This window comes from Sinocyclocheilus anshuiensis, unplaced genomic scaffold (genome assembly GCF_001515605.1).
Source record: "Sinocyclocheilus anshuiensis isolate Anshui unplaced genomic scaffold, SAMN03320099.WGS_v1.1 scaffold385, whole genome shotgun sequence".
Lineage (NCBI taxonomy): Eukaryota > Metazoa > Chordata > Actinopteri > Cypriniformes > Cyprinidae > Sinocyclocheilus > Sinocyclocheilus anshuiensis.
The window spans coordinates 1,280,999-1,298,695 of record NW_015539876.1 but is presented as its reverse complement, the minus strand read 5'-3'; the positions used below and the strand labels follow the sequence as shown (position 1 = coordinate 1,298,695).

The 17,697-nt window shown below is 39.7% G+C and overlaps 1 protein-coding gene across 1 annotated transcript; it reads left to right on the top strand.

Annotated features, from left to right (window-relative positions):
• The first annotated feature begins 9,670 nt into the window (after positions 1 to 9,670).
• Positions 9,671 to 13,053, top strand: LOC107685313 (leucine-rich repeat-containing protein 15-like). The gene is made up of 2 exons (XM_016481864.1): positions 9,671 to 9,737; positions 10,031 to 13,053. Exons 1-2 carry the CDS (start codon positions 9,730 to 9,732, stop codon positions 12,264 to 12,266), a joined length of 2,244 nt encoding a protein of 747 aa, XP_016337350.1. The 5' UTR covers positions 9,671 to 9,729; the 3' UTR covers positions 12,267 to 13,053.
• The last annotated feature ends 4,644 nt before the right edge of the window (positions 13,054 to 17,697 follow it).

Sequence of the window (17,697 nt, the reverse complement as noted above, 5' to 3'; positions counted from 1 at the left end):
TGGTGGCATAAAATATGGAAGATTAGTATGCACAAACAGACAGTGATTCATATGTTTTTGTATTAGTAATCATAGATTGAGGAAAACCCACTTCAGCAAAATGAGCAGCACTTGCAAAATAAAAGGAAGGGTGGGCCGCACATTCATAGAGCAATAGAGAAACATTCCTTTTAAGTCAACGTGATAATTTTCATTGGTTGTTGCTTTAATAGTCATCTTTGGCATCTTTGGCACAGCAGAACTTAAACTGAACTGAACACCTTTTCTCCTTTGACCTCATTTAGTGCACACTGTGCACACTGTAACTGGGGCAATATGCCTAAAATATGGTCCCATGCACATATGATGTTCCTTAGAAAGACATATTCTACATATTGTGTGCCCAACTTTATAAATATAGCTAAACATATTCCAACAAGAGTCTTTTTTAAATCACACCATCAAAACACTCGGAGGGTCCGTGTTTACATTCTTAAATACCGACAAACTTCCTGTCCCTTTAAAGAGCAGCGCAAGGGTGTGGTCACAAACCAGCATTTCCCCACCAACTCATTTTCAGAAAATGCGGGTGAGTATATGAGAGCTTACAAAGCAGTGCAGTCAACAGTTGACTGTAAAGAGGATAGGAGGCAGAAAGTAATCTGACAAAGAAAACATTGCATCTGTTTAAAAGAGAACTGGGAAACTCTTGTGTGTAACAGGGAGAGCAAAGTACCGATATCTCTGACAAATCATCTTTTAGCTCAAGTGTAGGGGATCTACATTTTCTATTACGTGGAGACTTTTATTTTGACTTTCGACACAGGCGCCGCCATGTTGAGGCTGTAGTAGCACCTGAGCTCGTTGGCCCTGTCCCAAATGGCACCCTAAACCCTCATGGTCTTCCTCTGAGTCCGCACTTTCGTGACGTAATGCCGCTTTGACTGTCGGGTAGAAGTCTGCTGTGGAGCTCGCCCCAGTGCAGGCTCGGCAGAAGTGCGCATCGAGGGCACATAGCGGCTGCAAAGGGGGCGCTCGCAAGCACCCTTCTGAACGCTAAAATGACGAATGGGACACCCTACGGTCTCGTGGACTTAACGGACATGTGCACGCGGCGGCCATTGTAAATCCGAAAGTGCACATAAAGTGTTCCATTTGGGACAGGGCCGTTGAGGCTGTGGGTCTGAGCAGCGGCGAGCTGAAGAATGTCTTTGGGTAATTTTATGACGCTAATGGGGTGCGTTTAGACCCGCGACCTGCATTACAGTCGCATAGCATTGTATCTGAGTATCCGGTTGTTTGATGACTGTTATTGAGCATGTCGGGATAGTTTTTCTGCCGTGTTCGCACGTGAAGTGGAAGAAGTGGGCCTGATCGCGCCTAACAGTTATGCGGCAGTGTGGCAAAACTGCGTTTGTTTTGTTTCACGTCCAGTTTGTTTTTGTTCAAACAAACTTAAATCACGCTGGATACAGTTGCTTAGTGTACTAGAAGAAATTTGCTGAATCGTCGAGAGGTGCTGTGTATTGTTCGTCTTCGCAATCTGATCTCCGTCAGCTGGGGATTGTGCCCTCGGTGGATCGTGTTGAAGCTGTCAGGATCACGGGGAGGGTAACGATCGCTGAGAGTCAAAGAGTGAAGAAACATTACCCTGCATTCAGTTTGTTTTGTTCAACCGAACTTAAATCACGCTGAATCCAGTTGCTTAGTGTACTAGTAGAATTCGCTGAAGCGTTGAGGGGTGCTGTGTATTGTTCGTCTTCGCAATCTGATCTCCGTCAGCTGGGGATTGTGCCCTCGGTGGATCGTGTTGAAGCTGTCAGGATCACGGGGAGGGTAACGATCGCTGAGAGTCAAAGAGTGAAGAAACATTACCCTGCCATCAATTGGACTTCATTCAGCGTCTCATCCTCAACCAAAGAGTGGTGATATACATTATTTTCTTCATTTGATTCTGAATGCTGGTAAGCAAGTCATTGTTTTCTCTTCTGTGAGTGTTAAGAACTGAACTGTGTACAAGTTAATTTTCTTGCAAGGGGGATTCATATACTTTCTTGTTCTTGCACTTGGAGGGACTTTTTGACTCGTGAATTTGTGAATGGACTGGAAATAATCTCTTTCCATTTTTTTGTCCTATTCATGGAAGAAAACTTTTGAATTCTTGAACTGAATCAAAAAGAAATTTTGATTTTTGTTGTTTTTTAAAAACAAACTGAATTGAACTCTGACGTGGATTTTTGTTGAAGAATCTGAGTGAACAGATTGTTCATGTGAAACTCTTTCCCCTGTGGGTAAAACAACAGGGACACTGATTGTCATTTGTTGTACAAGACTCAACTGAGACGGTTACAGAGTTGTTAATTTACTGTCTTTATTGTTTTCTACATTTTTATTTCTTTCTCTGTTGATTGCATTCAAATTTGATTCACTCATATAAAAAAAACTAAGGAATCACAATTCCATTAGCTTAAATACATGTCTTTCCCCTGTGGGTAAAACAAAAGGGACATTGATTGTCATTTGTTGTACAAGACTCAACTGAGACGGTTACAGAGTTGTTAATTTACTGTCTTTATTGTTTTCTACATTTTTATTTCTTTCTCTGTTGATTGCATTCAAATTTGATTCACTCATATAAAAAAAACTAAGGAATCACAATTCCATTAGCTTAAATACATGTCAATATATTTAAGTTGAACCTATTTACACAAATTTTTGACTCGCTTATATTAAGGACTGGGGGCGTCTTACCTGTTCTGTTAAATCTGTGGAGGGCAGGTTTTGCAGTCAGTTACATTTATTTCCTGAGTTTCCTGCACACACGCACTTCAGGTGGCTGCCGTGTACTAAATAAATCCTGAAGCCCACCTCGCCACATCTTGAGCATTTCCACACTGCAACACAACAGGCACCACATACAAGAGACCCTTGTACAAAGACTAAAAGCATTGGGTGGGGGGGACTAGGATCCTGTTTCTCACTCAGTCTTCCTTAGATTAAGTGCTATATCTCCCCCACAAGGCGGTGGCATATTCCCCTCCACCACACAAGGGTAAGATACTTTGTACTAATTAATTTGTTCTGGATATTAGTTTGAACTGTTTGAGTTAAAAGATTACAGTTATAGTGAACTAAACTAGTTAGTGTTAATAATTAAAGTACTTCTAGAATTTAAAATAACTGATAGTCATGCCTTTACTTCATATTTGGCTAAAACATACACTTTTAAAAACAGAAACAAATGATTAGTGAATGCCTACTTTTAAAATCCTTTTTTCCCTGATTTTTTTTTAAACACATTCAGTAACAAATCCACCAGTCTACAAAATTAGACAATAAAGAGACAAAAAATATTAGACAACTATAAGACAAAAAGAGAAATTACAGCAGGTAATAGCTTGATATATTTGAAAGACTACACAGTTAAATGTTCCAGCTCTCACAGTTTGGTTTTTCTGGAACAGATTATGAAGTCACAAAACATTTTTCCACGTACTTTCAGTTTGTTTTGATTTTTTCTGACTTATTAAAATTTAATGCTTGCATGTTTCCATTAAATGTCTGTGCAAGGAGACAGAAGGAATGTAATGGCATTTTCTTTAAAAAAAAAGAGCATTTTATTATTATTATTATTATTATTATTATTATTATTATTATTATTTATGTTCCTAATACATTTTGAAGTCCAATGCTGAGATAGATAGAGAGAGAAAAAAAAACATTTGTTAGAGGGCTAAGTGTGAGTAAAGCCTAAATGTGGTTACAATGAAATCACTATAGGCCTTTTACAGAACCGAATGTTTGTGTCATATGGGTGGAGGAATGATTTATGTCACAACAGGAAGGTTTCCCAAGAGGCTTTGTCACAAATAGCCACTTTTCTTTTCTTTATATGACAGATTTAGGCATTTTGTATGGCTTTGAGTTATCATGGACCCTATTATTATTTATTTATTTTTTAATTTTATTTTTTTGGTGAAAATTATGTAACCAAATAAAAGCGTAATACAGTTTATCTGAATTGCTAAAACGCTAAACCCCAATCTCTGAACCAAATTCTCAATAAAGCACTCTTTCTGCTAAACCATAAACACGTTCAGGCAGTTAGGCTCTATTTGCAAATCTCATGCACTCTTTTTCCAAAAGTCTAAATATTCTCATTCACTTAAACACTTATCACACTGTGCTGCATTTGTCCTGCAAAATGTTAAACACAAGTGGCAAAAGTTAAACACAACTAAAGCACAGTTGTCATCGTTTACACACAATGATTCAAAATTGTTCACACTTGTTTCTAATGATGTGATCAAACCAACTGTACAAAATATGAGTCAGTTCAAAGTGCACAAGTGGCACAGGTGATTGAATGATGATATGAACAATAGATGGAAACAATCTGAGAAGGAGAGGAGGAAGAGTACATGTAAGAAATGGAGAATGAGGAGGAAGAGAATGAGGAGAGAAAGAGTAAGGTTTAGAGAGTGTTATCAAGGCCTGTCAGACCAGAGAGTTTTTTCTCTTTGTCTAGAAAAAAAGACAACATTACTTGTGATGTGGAAAAAAAGTCCTCAGGCCGGACTCAATCACAAAGACATGATGCTGAGACAGAATGAATCTCTCATTGACCCTGATTTTACAGGTGCACAACTTGCAGTATTTGAGTGTACTGTAACATGCTATTAATTTAGAGATTTAGTTGACCTTTTTGGCCTTTGCAGTTGGACTGCAGTATTTTTGTAGTATCCAAGTGCTGAATATATACAAACATTCAGTGCTATTCAATATTCAGCACAATACTATTCTTGCACATACAGTACATACAGTAGGCCTATACAATATATTCACCTTACTCAGTTTCAATTACTATACTTTTTTTGCAGAATTGCAAAATTGTTTACTCAATACAATATACTTTTTTCTGTAATGTTCTGGATGCTGTGTTCTCCATTTTTCTCTTTAGTGTCTAATGAATGCTCTGTAGTGTTTATTTTATTGACTCGTGTGTGTGATCTGAGAGCACCATTTGATTTTGAGTGCAAGTGAAATGGTTTTACAGTGATTGTTTGATTTTGATGGAAGAGTCAGAGGTTTTCTGAATTTAGTTTGAGTATTTGGATTTGTGTTTAAGGTTTTGAGAAAATGAGTGATGGTTTCAAGAAATGTGTTTTAGCAATTCAGAAAAACTGTAATAAAAAAGACCAGAATTTGACAAAGCACTTCTTAGTTGTGTAAAGAATTACTTAATTTCTGCTTTCTTTGTAGAATCAATGGATCCGGTGTGGTACATGATTATTGGCATGAGTGCCATGAATGCGATTGCCTCTGCATGTCCAAAAAACTGCCAGTGTGGGACAAGCAAAATCATTTTCCAAGGGTTTATAATAAAATAATTTCCACCCTCCATCCCACCAACCACCAAAACCCTCTTCATCTCCAACACCAGGATAGAATCATTAAAACCAGCTGATTTTGAGACTTTCGCTGAGACCCTCACTGTGTTTGTAGCCAAGGACTCAAGATTAGCTGTGGTGGAACCTCATTCATTTGACCAAACCCGAAATCTCATCGCTTTAGGTTTCAGTGGGAAAATGCTCCAAAGTTCTCCAACCATCTCTTTTCACCCCTCTTGTAGAATTGAACAAATTAGACCTAAGCAGAAACCTTCTAACCTCTCTGCCGGAAGATGCTTTTCAGGGTTTAGTAAAGCTGGAAGAGCTCATGTTGCAGAGAAACTCAATCAGAAAGCTTTACAGCAGTTCTTTTCAAGGACTCAATCATCTCAAAGCCCTGTTCCTGCAACAGAATCATTTAACAGATACACCAGCAGCCATCTTTGATGACCTGGTGAACCTTGAGACATTGCATCTTCAAGACAACAATATCGCACAGCTACCAGCAAATCTTTTCTCAAACTTGCCAAAGCTGAAGAAACTCTACCTCTCCAACAATAGGTTATCATTGCTTCCCAGTGCAATTGTTTTTAATCTTCCCAATCTTACTCATATATCACTGTACGAGAACCAAGTCAGTAGGTTAATGCCTGTGACTTTTGGGACAATGGCCCTCCAGGAGCTCTGGCTATACGACAACATGTTAACCCACCTCGAGGAGAATGTGTTTAGCAATTTAACTGAGATTCGCCTTTTGGTGCTTAGTAGGAACCGGATTCAGCACATTTCTCCGGGTACTTTCAATGGCTTGATGGAGCTAGAGGAGATCTCTCTTCACACTAATCGACTGACCAATATTGAGGCGGGAATATTCAAAGGTCTTCCAAAGTTGGTTCTTTGGAGAACAATCTTTAGAGAACAATCAAATACATCACATACCCATAAAACTCTTGGATGGTGTGTCCCATTTACATCTCCTGGAACTTCAAAACAATTCTCTACCAAACTTGCAGAATGAATTTCTAAACTCTTAGAAACTCTATAGTTTATCAAAATCCCTGGAAGTGTGACCATGACATAATAACTTTTCGGGATTGGCTTGTACAGTAGTGATGCGCGGATGAGCTAAAACGTCACCCGAATCCGCAGCTTCAAATAAATTATCCACCCGCCAACCGCCCGCACCTGTATTTTTGTCTGATTTAGATAACCGCACCAGACCCGCACCCGATCATCACATTAGGGTTCATACGGTCATAAAAAACGTGGAAAAGTCATTGAACAGCAATTTCCAGCTGTAGCCTATTTAAAACACGTTCATAATTTAGAAAATGTAGTTAATACTTACATCATTAATGATTTATTTTATCCACCCGCGACCCACCCGCAAATAATCAGAATGCATTTTTTTATTACCCGACCCACCCGATCCGCGGATTATCCGCAGCGCCCGCGGATATAACCGTCATCCGCGCATCACTATTGTACAGTATCCAGAGAAAGTAAAGAACCTTACTTCTCTGATGTGCTATACTCCTCCGGCCCTAAATGGTAGAAATATAAGAGAGCTGAAGGAGGATGACATCATGGTCAGCCAAACAGCAACTGCGACAACAGTTGATATTTCATCAGAAAGTACACGGGCTTACAGTGAACCTACAGAAAGTAATTTACTGCACACTTCCCCAACCAAAACATTAGACTCCACAACAGTCTCAGAAGAGATAGAGGACACAAGTGGAGGTAATGCTGTGAGTCAAGGTCTGTCCAAAGACAAACTCATTATCATTGTAGCCATTGTCTGTACTGCTGTCATTGTCGGTATCATTGCCTGTGTGTTATGGAGGAGGAATAAGCGAGGAAGTCAAGACTTGCACCGTCAAAGAAAAAGGAAAACAAACTCGGTTATCTAAAATTACTATATTGTTACTATTACTAATATTTTTTTTTTTAACAGTCTTCAGTGGGTTTATGGAGAACATTCTTTATTTGGTAACTTTATTTTAATAAATGCTTGTTATGGATATTTTCTTTCTTTCTTTCTTAGTTCTTGATGTATAATGAAATAAAAAAAAAAAAAAAACACTACAAAGTTAAGCTTACTAACTTATTAAAATAAAATTATGAAAATCATTGCTAATTAGATATAATTTGATGATCATAACCTCATGAATGTTCAGTGTTGGGAAAGTTACTTTGGAAATGTAATAGGTTACAGATTACAAGTTACCGTACTTAATGTAATAAGTAGTGTAACTTTTCAATTACTTTATTGAAGTAATGTAACTGATTACATTTGATAACTTTTTGATTACTTTTCTAAATGTCTAATGTTTTCAACTGTTAATCATCTTCAAACATAAACCAGGCAGGGTTAACGTTACACTCAATAATACTCAATAGTCAACACTGACTCCTGTCAGACTTTCAAAATCCTTCATCACTTGAATTAAGATTATAATATTTTAATTTTAAAGGAGACATTGGATGCAAAATGTGTGTGGACACAACCACCCTACAATAATAAAAATCCATTCACTCCTTTTTTTAATCCCCCAAAAACCTAAACAGTCTCAATTATCAAGCCGTTTTGATTTTCTGAGCAGTATGATGTCATATTTGCTCAGGCCCGCCCGCAACCGCTGAAGTACTGTCCAGTATTAGCATAGTTTTGCCCTCAGCCAGATGTACGAAGTCCATCATTCTCTCCGCACTCTAGCAGCTGTAGCGGCAATGTCTTGTAAGCAATGCAGGTGTTTTGCAGTTTTGGGATGTAGAAGAACATAAGAGTGTTAATTTTCTCCTGACATCAGACACACTTAGGAAAACAGTGCATTAGTTTTGTTTTTGATGGTAATGCACCACCGAATACACCTACATTAATTTATGTCTGCGCAAATCATTTTACTCCAGAATGAGGGACAATTCAAGGCATGTTTTGTTAAAAAGTTAAAACTCAAGGATAGATCAGTACCCATTGTTCGTGATTCAGCTGCACTTCCAGAAGAAGTAAGTCTCTCACTTTATATTTTTTTATGATTATTTGCAAATCGCCTTTGCTCTTCCATGTAAGAGAGGGGCGGGTTGAGCAGAGCTCATTAGCATTTAAAGGGACATGCCCGAAACGAGCCGCTGTGAACAGAGCAAGAGGGTGTTGTTTTACATGACCACTGAGGAATTTTAACCAAAGAATGTTGCAGACCTTTCATGAAAACCCTAAAGAATCATACCAACTTATGGAAGATGGGCATCCAATGTCCACTTTGAAGCACAGCCACCACAAAATCAGACTTACTTCGAGATCATTATGAGGTTAAATACATATTTAAAATCATAACAAGAAATATTTTATTAGCTATGATACTGTTTTTGAAATCAAATCTTTGCATAGCTATGACAGGAAACACTGTCTGGAATCTAACAATGCCTTGGAAAAAAAACTGTTAATCTTAAAAATTGAAGCACAGCTATACATAACCCCATATAGGAAATAAAAGAGTTATCAAATAAGCATGTTCTAAACTCCTGAAACATTGGTGTTTCATATTTTAGAGCAGTCACTGCAATTCATGAAAGAAATAAATTAAATCTGTACAGTATGTGGGTGTGTGTGTGTGTGTGTGTGTGTGTGTGTGTGTGTGTGTGTGTGTGTGTGTGTGAACAAATCAGATGTAACCCCCTTTGTAATCCTTAACGTTTTCATAAGTAACTGTAATTTAATTACACATTTTTTCCTCAGTAACTGATTACAGTTACTTTTATTTTGTAATTAAATTACGTAATTCCGTTACATGTAACTAGTTACTTCCCAACACTGTGAATGTTGTTGCATATGAAGAAATGTACTGTTTTCCTTTCTTGTCACTGTCAATGGTTATACACTTTCTGCAGTTCTGTATTAAACATGTTTTTTTTTCATAGAAAAACCATTTTATATAGTAAGCAAGACTTTCTATATTAAATAAAAACCATGAACCATCAGGGTGTTACAACTTGGTATGAAATTTGGTATCTTGATTTCATTGCAAAGTATTTTTAAAGCTTATTTTATGTTTTTTCTATATCTAATACACTACTACATCTGCTTTGCTTATATTATTTTCCATTCTGTTTACATAATTTGGGCATTGACAATATGATAATTAATTTAGTGTACCAATTAATTGTGTGTACTTTGTGAAACTTTTTGAAAGTGAGTTTACAATATTTTATCTCTTCAAACAGAAAGCAAACTGTCCACACCCTTTCTACTGCCTTACATGTAGTAAACACTTGGGATATGTAGATAAGAGTGGTGCACTACGAACTTATACTTGCTTTTAGGAACATCATTCTGAATGTTCATTCAGCTGCAACTGAGATGAGCAGGTAAGAAAAATTATTTACATTTAATGAGATAAATGCAGGTCAGGAACATAAAAGCACAAAAAAACACAAAAAAAAAAAACTGCTTACTAAAACTTCTGTCAAGCTCACTATTATTTTATTTTTATTCATAAATTATGAATCTATCAAAATAATTTTGATTTTGTTTAAATACAATTGCTTGCACAATGCACAAGATATAAAGAAATGTTTTATGTTCTTTATTATTATTTATTCAAGTCTTTTAATATTAGTAAGTCATGGGAATTAGATTTTAATGTTTTATTCTTCAACAGGCATATGCATTTAAAAATTGCACTAGTATTCATTTACATACTTGTGCACTTGCACTGGAGCTGCACTGCAGATATATGTCAAGAAGATGACGACTGCAAAAATCAAGACGTGTATGACAAAACCGTGACAGCAATTCCTGAAAAACTAAAAGATGGAGCCGATGAAATATTTTTTGTAAACAGTCAGATTCCTGTGATACCAAAAGGAGTTCTTTCTAAAAACCCTCAAATAAAGAAAATCGAATTTCTTGGTACTTCAACTCACTCTGTAGAGGTTGGAGCCTTTGAGGGTTTGCCTGATATCACGATCATTGAGATATCTATCACAAATGTGACATCATTACCTGTGGGTGTTTTTAAGGATCTCAACAACCTTCTAAAACTTATTTTAAAAAATAACAAAATACATAGCCTTGAAAACGGGTTATTTGATGATTTAAAAAAGCTTGAGGAATTACATCTACATATGAATGAGATCAGTACCATTGAGGAGGGGACATTTGACAATTTAGAGAAACTCTTGACTCTTCATCTTGCAAAAAACAACCTTAGTTCCGTATCGACATCTCTTTTTTCCAATCTTAAGAGCTTGAACATTTTCAGGCTTTATGAGAACCAGTTGACTGCTCTACCTGATGGGATTTTTGATAATCTCCCTGATTTGGAAGAGATAGCCTTGCAACGCAACCAAATCTCCTATATACAATCAAATTTATTTCCACACAAAAGTAAATTAACAAAACTCTATTTGGACAATAATCTTTTAACAGAACTGCAGCCAGATCTATTTGTTGGTTTTTCTTTATTACAGAGTCTAACTCTAAACAAAAATCAACTCACCAGTCTTCCCAACGTCCTTTTTGGAGAAACGCTCAAAATAACTGAATTAAGTCTAAGCCATAACAATCTCACTCACTTACCAACTGGAGTTTTCAGTCCACTTAAGAAGCTAAAGAAGTTAGACCTTTCCTCAAACCAGTTTTCAATTATATCTGCAGACTTTTTTGAAGGTCTTGAGAAACTGACTGATCTGAATTTACAAAATAACAGTATAGAGTCATTAAAACAAGAGGACTTTAAAAAACTAAAGTCTCTTTCAACGCTCAAACTGGGAAATAATGAACTACAAAACCTCCCTGGCGATGTTTTTGATTCTCTTCCAAAACTCAGTAAACTGTACCTGAATGAGAACCCATGGAAGTGTGACTGTAACCTGTTGCCATTCTATGAATGGATGAAGAACAATAAGGGCAAGATTAAATCAAAACCTCCAGAAGTTTGCGAGTTACCAAAAGATCTGCTAAATCAATTAATCATCTCTTTAACAGAAGAACAATTAATATGCCTCACAACTTCACCAACTACCACCCCTCTCCTTACAAGTACCGTTCCCATGACCACACTGCACACCACAACTGCCTCAACAACAAAGTTAACCTCAACGACAGCAGCACCTACAACAACTACTGCTTTACAGACGACAACCACACCTACTCCAACAACAATACCAACAACAACTCAACCAACTACAACACAGACAACCCCCACAGCACCAACTACTCAACTCACAACTTTGCTACTAACCACAACCACACTACCTACCACCACTGCTACAACTACAGCTCCGACAACTACATCAGTCCGAACCACAGCATCAACAACTACACTACAGCCAACAACTGCCCACCTGACAACTGCATTGATTCCCACCACAACGACAGTACAAACAACAACTTCAGCGACCACCACTTCTACAACCACGGTACCATCAACAACGGCCCATGTGACAACTACAGTGACTCCCACCACATCAACTTCGACAATCCGAACTACAATTGCAACAACTTTAGCCACTACAACTATATTAATCCCAACCACTATTACAAGTCAAAAAACAACAGCAACTACCTTACCATCCAGCACAACTACAAGGAAAACGACACCTTTTCTTACCACACATATTAGTTTCATCTGTACCGGCTCTCCTCAGGCCCCTCTCTCAACACCTACTACCACCAACAAGTACTCATCATGCAAGGAACTGATGATATATTATACTACAATGCTGCTGGTGGAAATCTGCTGTACTATGGTGCTGGCCAAATTCACTTATTCACTATACTGCTCTCTGGAGCAAAGGGAGAGACTACACACCCAGGTAAACTTGACTCACTTCTCCTATATTAAGTCTATTGTACTCCGACCAGTTGATGAGACAGAGACTGTAGCTCTTTGATCTTTTTTTTTTTTCTTTTTTTTTTAAGTTTGAGTAGCACCTGGTGGTGGTCACTTATTAGAGTCTTAGAGCACTCTTACTGTTCCTCAGAGGAATTGTTTTACAAACTGTCTATAATTGATGCTTAATGCTTTCATTTTATAACAATGTACAATAGTGTCCACAAGTCTGAATCCTTTACCTCTGTTTTACTATTAAAATATTACTTTTTATATTCTATAATTCTATCATATAATGCATTGTATACATTATGTAATATGTCATCAGCAGAACAATTTAAGTGAAGAATTTAATTAAAAACATGTACATTTAAAAATTGTTAGTATTTAGTAAGTTGCCCTTTGACAGCAGCACTTTAACTGCATAAGTTGGTGTAAAACATGATGATCCAAAGAGTATCTTGTGTGCCTCAGTGAAAGCAAGAACATCTGACCTTTCAAACAAAGTAGTTTATACGGTCAATGTTAAAAATGTACCTAATTATTTTTAGGTTATATATATCTTTATATAACCTATATCTTTTGGCAGAAGGACAACCCACAATGCTTTATATGAGGATCAAATAGCACAATGTGTAATGGATCATCTATTGCTAGGTGTGCATTATATTTTAATGCGTGATGTGGAGGCAAAGAACCACCTGACTTGCAGAGGTAAAAATGGAGGTTTAAACGTGCGTGTGATACACGAGAACCAATGAGGATTGTTGTAGTGAGCTTCCGCATTAACTGTATGTGAAGTGTTCTATGCATGTGTCTTTATAGATGAATACAGCTTAAATTAAATCTATTTATCATATAAAGTGGTCATATCTATGCACAAGACTTGGATTAAACCTTTTTGCATCTTCTAAGTTTTGGTTCCCTGGACTTTCAGTGGAAGGAAAGAAACCTCTCAGGTTTCATTAAATATATGTTAATGTGTGTTTTGAAGATTAACCGAAGTCTTATGAGGGTGAATACATGATGACAGAGTTTTTATTTTTGGGTGAACTATCACTTTAAGTGTGTCCAAACTTTAAACTGGCAGTGTACATATTTTACAACAGAGCACAGAGATACTTTTCAAGCTTCAAGTTTGTATTTTTTTATCTAATAAGTCAAAATCATTGTAAATCCATCTAGCAGTTGTAATGTGTTTACTGTTCTTTGGAAGGGGAAATCTAAAAAGGGTTTATTTTGAGTTAGGTCACAACTCTTGAGAAGGTTGGGGCATCTGTTGGCTACTATTAAGCAATTATTTGCAATTCATTTATCAAATGTCAGCAGTCTTGATTAATTATCCTTAGAAGAAAAACTTTGTAGGTGTAAGACTTTGGTCACATTGTATTAGAGAGCAAAAGAATGTATTGAGACCGGATGCATTTGGGGGGGTCATAAAAACAAGAGGCTAAATCAGAAGAGGTGCAGATAGTTATTGGTTATGGGCCTCATTTGCATCGAATTCAAATATTTGTCTAGCTGCATATTTATTAAGTGGATACTAAATTTTTAATATTTATTATGCTTTAATTGCACTTGTTTAAGCATGTAAATGGATCTGAACAAATCCACAAATTAGCATGGGAATATTTTCTGGGTCGATTTTTCAGGCACTCGGTCTCATTTTTAGTCTGGAAGCAAAAGGTTGTTCTTCAAAACAGATATGAATGTCTTTCCCAATGTCACGCACTAGGTGTCAGTGTAGCCGCATTTATTTTGTTTTGTCCAATAATTTGCGGCACCTCCTGCTCAAACAGTGATTCAGAAAATCACATTCTATCCTGTTTATGTATCGAAATTAAGGGGAAAAACACAACCTGCACAGTGTCCTTAGTTTAAATAGATAAATAAATAAACAAATAAATAAATAAAAGCTATTGTGTGAGCATTTAAGTGTGTAGTGTATATGTTTTACAGTGGAGCACAAACAGAAAACACAAACACGCACAGAAACCCCAGCCTGCACACAACATTTTACGATCACGATCCTTGATTACTGTAATGAAACTGTCTTGCTGCAAAGGAAATAGAGAGGTATAGGTCTACACATTTGTGGTCAAAGTAAATTCCCTTAATACTTTTTCAAATGTACCACTAAATGGCGATCTGACCAAATTTCCATTTATGTGTAAACAGTGGACTGTAAACATTGACGATTTGTAAATGTGCGTCCATTCACAACAGTTTTGTCACAACGACTGACATTATCACTTCTTTTATTTATTTATTTAATCCAATTATTTAAAGCGAAAACTTACACAAATTATAGGAAAAAAATAGTAAAGAAACTAAGAGAGGAATCATTGCCATCATTGTTTACAAAGCAAACTCAACACCTGCATGGCTGAAAAGGACGAGAGGGAATGGGCACAGGCTGCAACAGACCAACAGAAGACTGGTTAGATGTCTTATTTTGAGCACACACCGAGCAAGCCAACATAAACTACCTGACATCCTGGACCATGGATGGCCACCAGAATTGCTGATGGACGGCGTCCAGCAATCTCCGAACCCCTAGATGACAGGCTACCCTGGATTCGTGACCCCACCGGAGGACCTCAGGACCCAGCGCAGCTGGCACAAACAACCGACCCCCCGGACACCAAAAGGGTAAGACCAGGTATTCAAAGTGTCCCATTGGGGTGTTGAAGGCTGTCTTCCACTTATCCCCCTCACGAATACGGACCAAATGGTAGGCATTACGGAGGTCTAACTTAGTAAAGACATTGACTACCTGTAACAATCCAAAAGCTGATGGCATCAGAGGCAGAGGATACCTGTCTCTTATGGTGATGTCATTGAGACCCTGTTAATCAATGCAAGGCCGTAAGGAGACATCATCCATCTTAACGAAGAATAACCCAGCCCCAGTAGGTGAGGAAGAGGGACAGATGAGGCCGGCATTTAAGGACACTTGAATATACTTGTCCATGGCCTCTCTCTCAGGACCAGACAGGGAATACAGATGCCCTAGAGAAGTGCCTAGGAGGAGATCGATGGCACAGTCATCGGTGGCCAGTGAGGAGGTAAAGACGTGGCCTGGGATTTACTGAAATCCTGGCAAAGATTGTGGTATTCCGCTGGGACTACGGAGAGATCTGCCGTCTCTACTTGAAACACAGAAGACACAGCCAGGAGACAAGGCAGCACCTAAACACGAAGCAAGACAAGACTGACTCCAAGATAACACAGAATTTCCTGACCAATCCACGTGAGGGTTGTGCTGCACAAGCCACGGGTGCCCCAGGACAACTGGAGCACCTGGCGAATCAAGGAGGTACAGCTCAATCACCTCACAGTGATTGCCAGAGACCACTAGACTTACAGAAGGAGCAGAGTGGGTGATGGAGGAGAGGAGAAGGCTATTGAGGTAACAGACTGAGATGGGAGAAGGAAGAGGAATGGCAGGAATGCCACACTGTGCCGCAGCAGAAATGTCCAAGAAATTGCCCTCAGCTCCCAAAATGACAAGAGCAGAACTGGAGTGAACAGAACTGATCAGAAACAGGGAGTAGGGTACGAGACATGGGGGAGTTTAGACATGGAGGGGCGCCCATCAGGATCCCCCAGCTTATTGATGGGCCCCGGCTTTTAAACGACATCGGATGGCTCGGTGCCCAGGCTTCCCACAATACAAGCAGAGACCTCAAGCCATTTGATTCTGCTTCTCCTTGGCTGTAAGACAAAGACGTCCCACCTGCATGGGCTCAGTGTAAGCTAAAGAAGGCGAGGAGGCAGGAGCAGTACTGGAAGCACCCTCATCCAATGTCCAAGAGGGTCGAGCAGTACACCGCTGACGCCCCTCCACATGCAGTGCCAGTTCCACTAGGGAGTCAAAATCATGAGGCAGCTCATGAGTGACAATCTCATCCTGGATCTCGTCATCCAGCCCCACTCGAAACCTAGCGCGCCAGGTAGCTTCATTCCAGTCGCAGGCGGCCGCCAGAGTTCTAAACTGGATGGAACAGTCCATGAATGAGCCACCGCGATGATTCAACCGTGCCAGCTGGGAGGCTGCCTCGCCACCCAGAGCAGATTGGTCAAACAGCTTAATCATCTCGGCTTGGAAATCCTAAAATGCGGCACAGAACAGGGCACGAGCATCCCACACAGCAGTTGCCCAATTGCGGGCCCTTTCTTTCAAGAGGGTGATAACGAATGCCACCTGAGACTCTTCCATGACATAACGGCGAGGATGGAGTGTGAAGACCAAGGAGCACTGGGACAGGAATGCCCGGCACGAATTATGATTTCCGGCATAGGGTGGAGGACTCTGAGGTGGAGAACAGGCAAGAGACGCGGCAGATTGGCTGGCCAGGGCCTCCTGCTGGAGTTCTTGCACCCGGACATTGAGTTTGGCTACCTGGGCTGTCAAGAGGTCAGCCTCCTGTGAGGTTGCTGTTAGCTGGTTGGAATGCTGGCCCAGGAGAATGCCCTGTTAAGTCACAGTGGTTCTGATTTGGTCTGTCCCTGCTGAATCCATTCTGTTCAGATCATTCTGTCAGGGAAAAACAAAGATTCAATTGCAGGTTCAACTGGCAGTAGCGGAAGGCTGGAAGCCAGACCATCCTGATTCAGCCGTGCCAGCTGGGAGGCTGCCTCGTCACCCTGAGCAGATCGATCAAACAGCTTAATCATTTCGGCTCGGAAATCCTGAAATGTGGCGCAGAATGGGGCACGAGCATCCCACACAGCAGTTGCCCAATCACGGGCCCTCCCTTTCAGGAGGGTGATCATGAATGCCACCTGAGATTCCTCCGTGACGTAACGGCGGGGCTGGAGTGCAAAGACCAAGGAGCACTGGGACAGGAAGGCCCGGCACGAATTTGGATCTCCGTCGTAGGGAGGAGGACTGTTGGCGTGGGGTTCTGGCTCAGCCTGAGGTTGAGGACGGATAACAGAGGCAGCAGATCGGCTGGCCAGGGCCTCCTGCTGGAGTTCTTGCACCCGGACATTGAGTTTGGCTACCTGGGCTGTCAAGAGGTCAGCCTCCTGTGAGGTTGCTGTTAGCTGGTTGGAATGCTGGCCCAGGAGAATGCCCTGTTAAGTCACAGTGGTTCTGATTTGGTCTGTCCCTGCTGAATCCATTCTGTTCAGATCATTCTGTCAGGGAAAAACAAAGATTCAATTGCAGGTTCAACTGGCAGTAGCGGAAGGCTGGAAGCCATAATCCAGGGCAGAGGATGCAGACAGGAAGAGGTGGACATTCCAAACGAGCATCCAGACACTCCATGAGGAAGAGAGGGGGAGCGAGGAGAGAACAATGCACAGTCTCAGCATCAGTGCTGACTCAATGTCAGTGCGGAGAATTCCCCAGTGAGCACGCCGAGAGGGGTGGGAGTAGTAAAGGCATAATACACGGCTCAGGTAACACCAGGGCAGGAGCTGAGGATCAGAGGTCTGAAGGAACGAGAGGCAGAGAGGGAGCAAGAAAAGAAATCAAACAACAG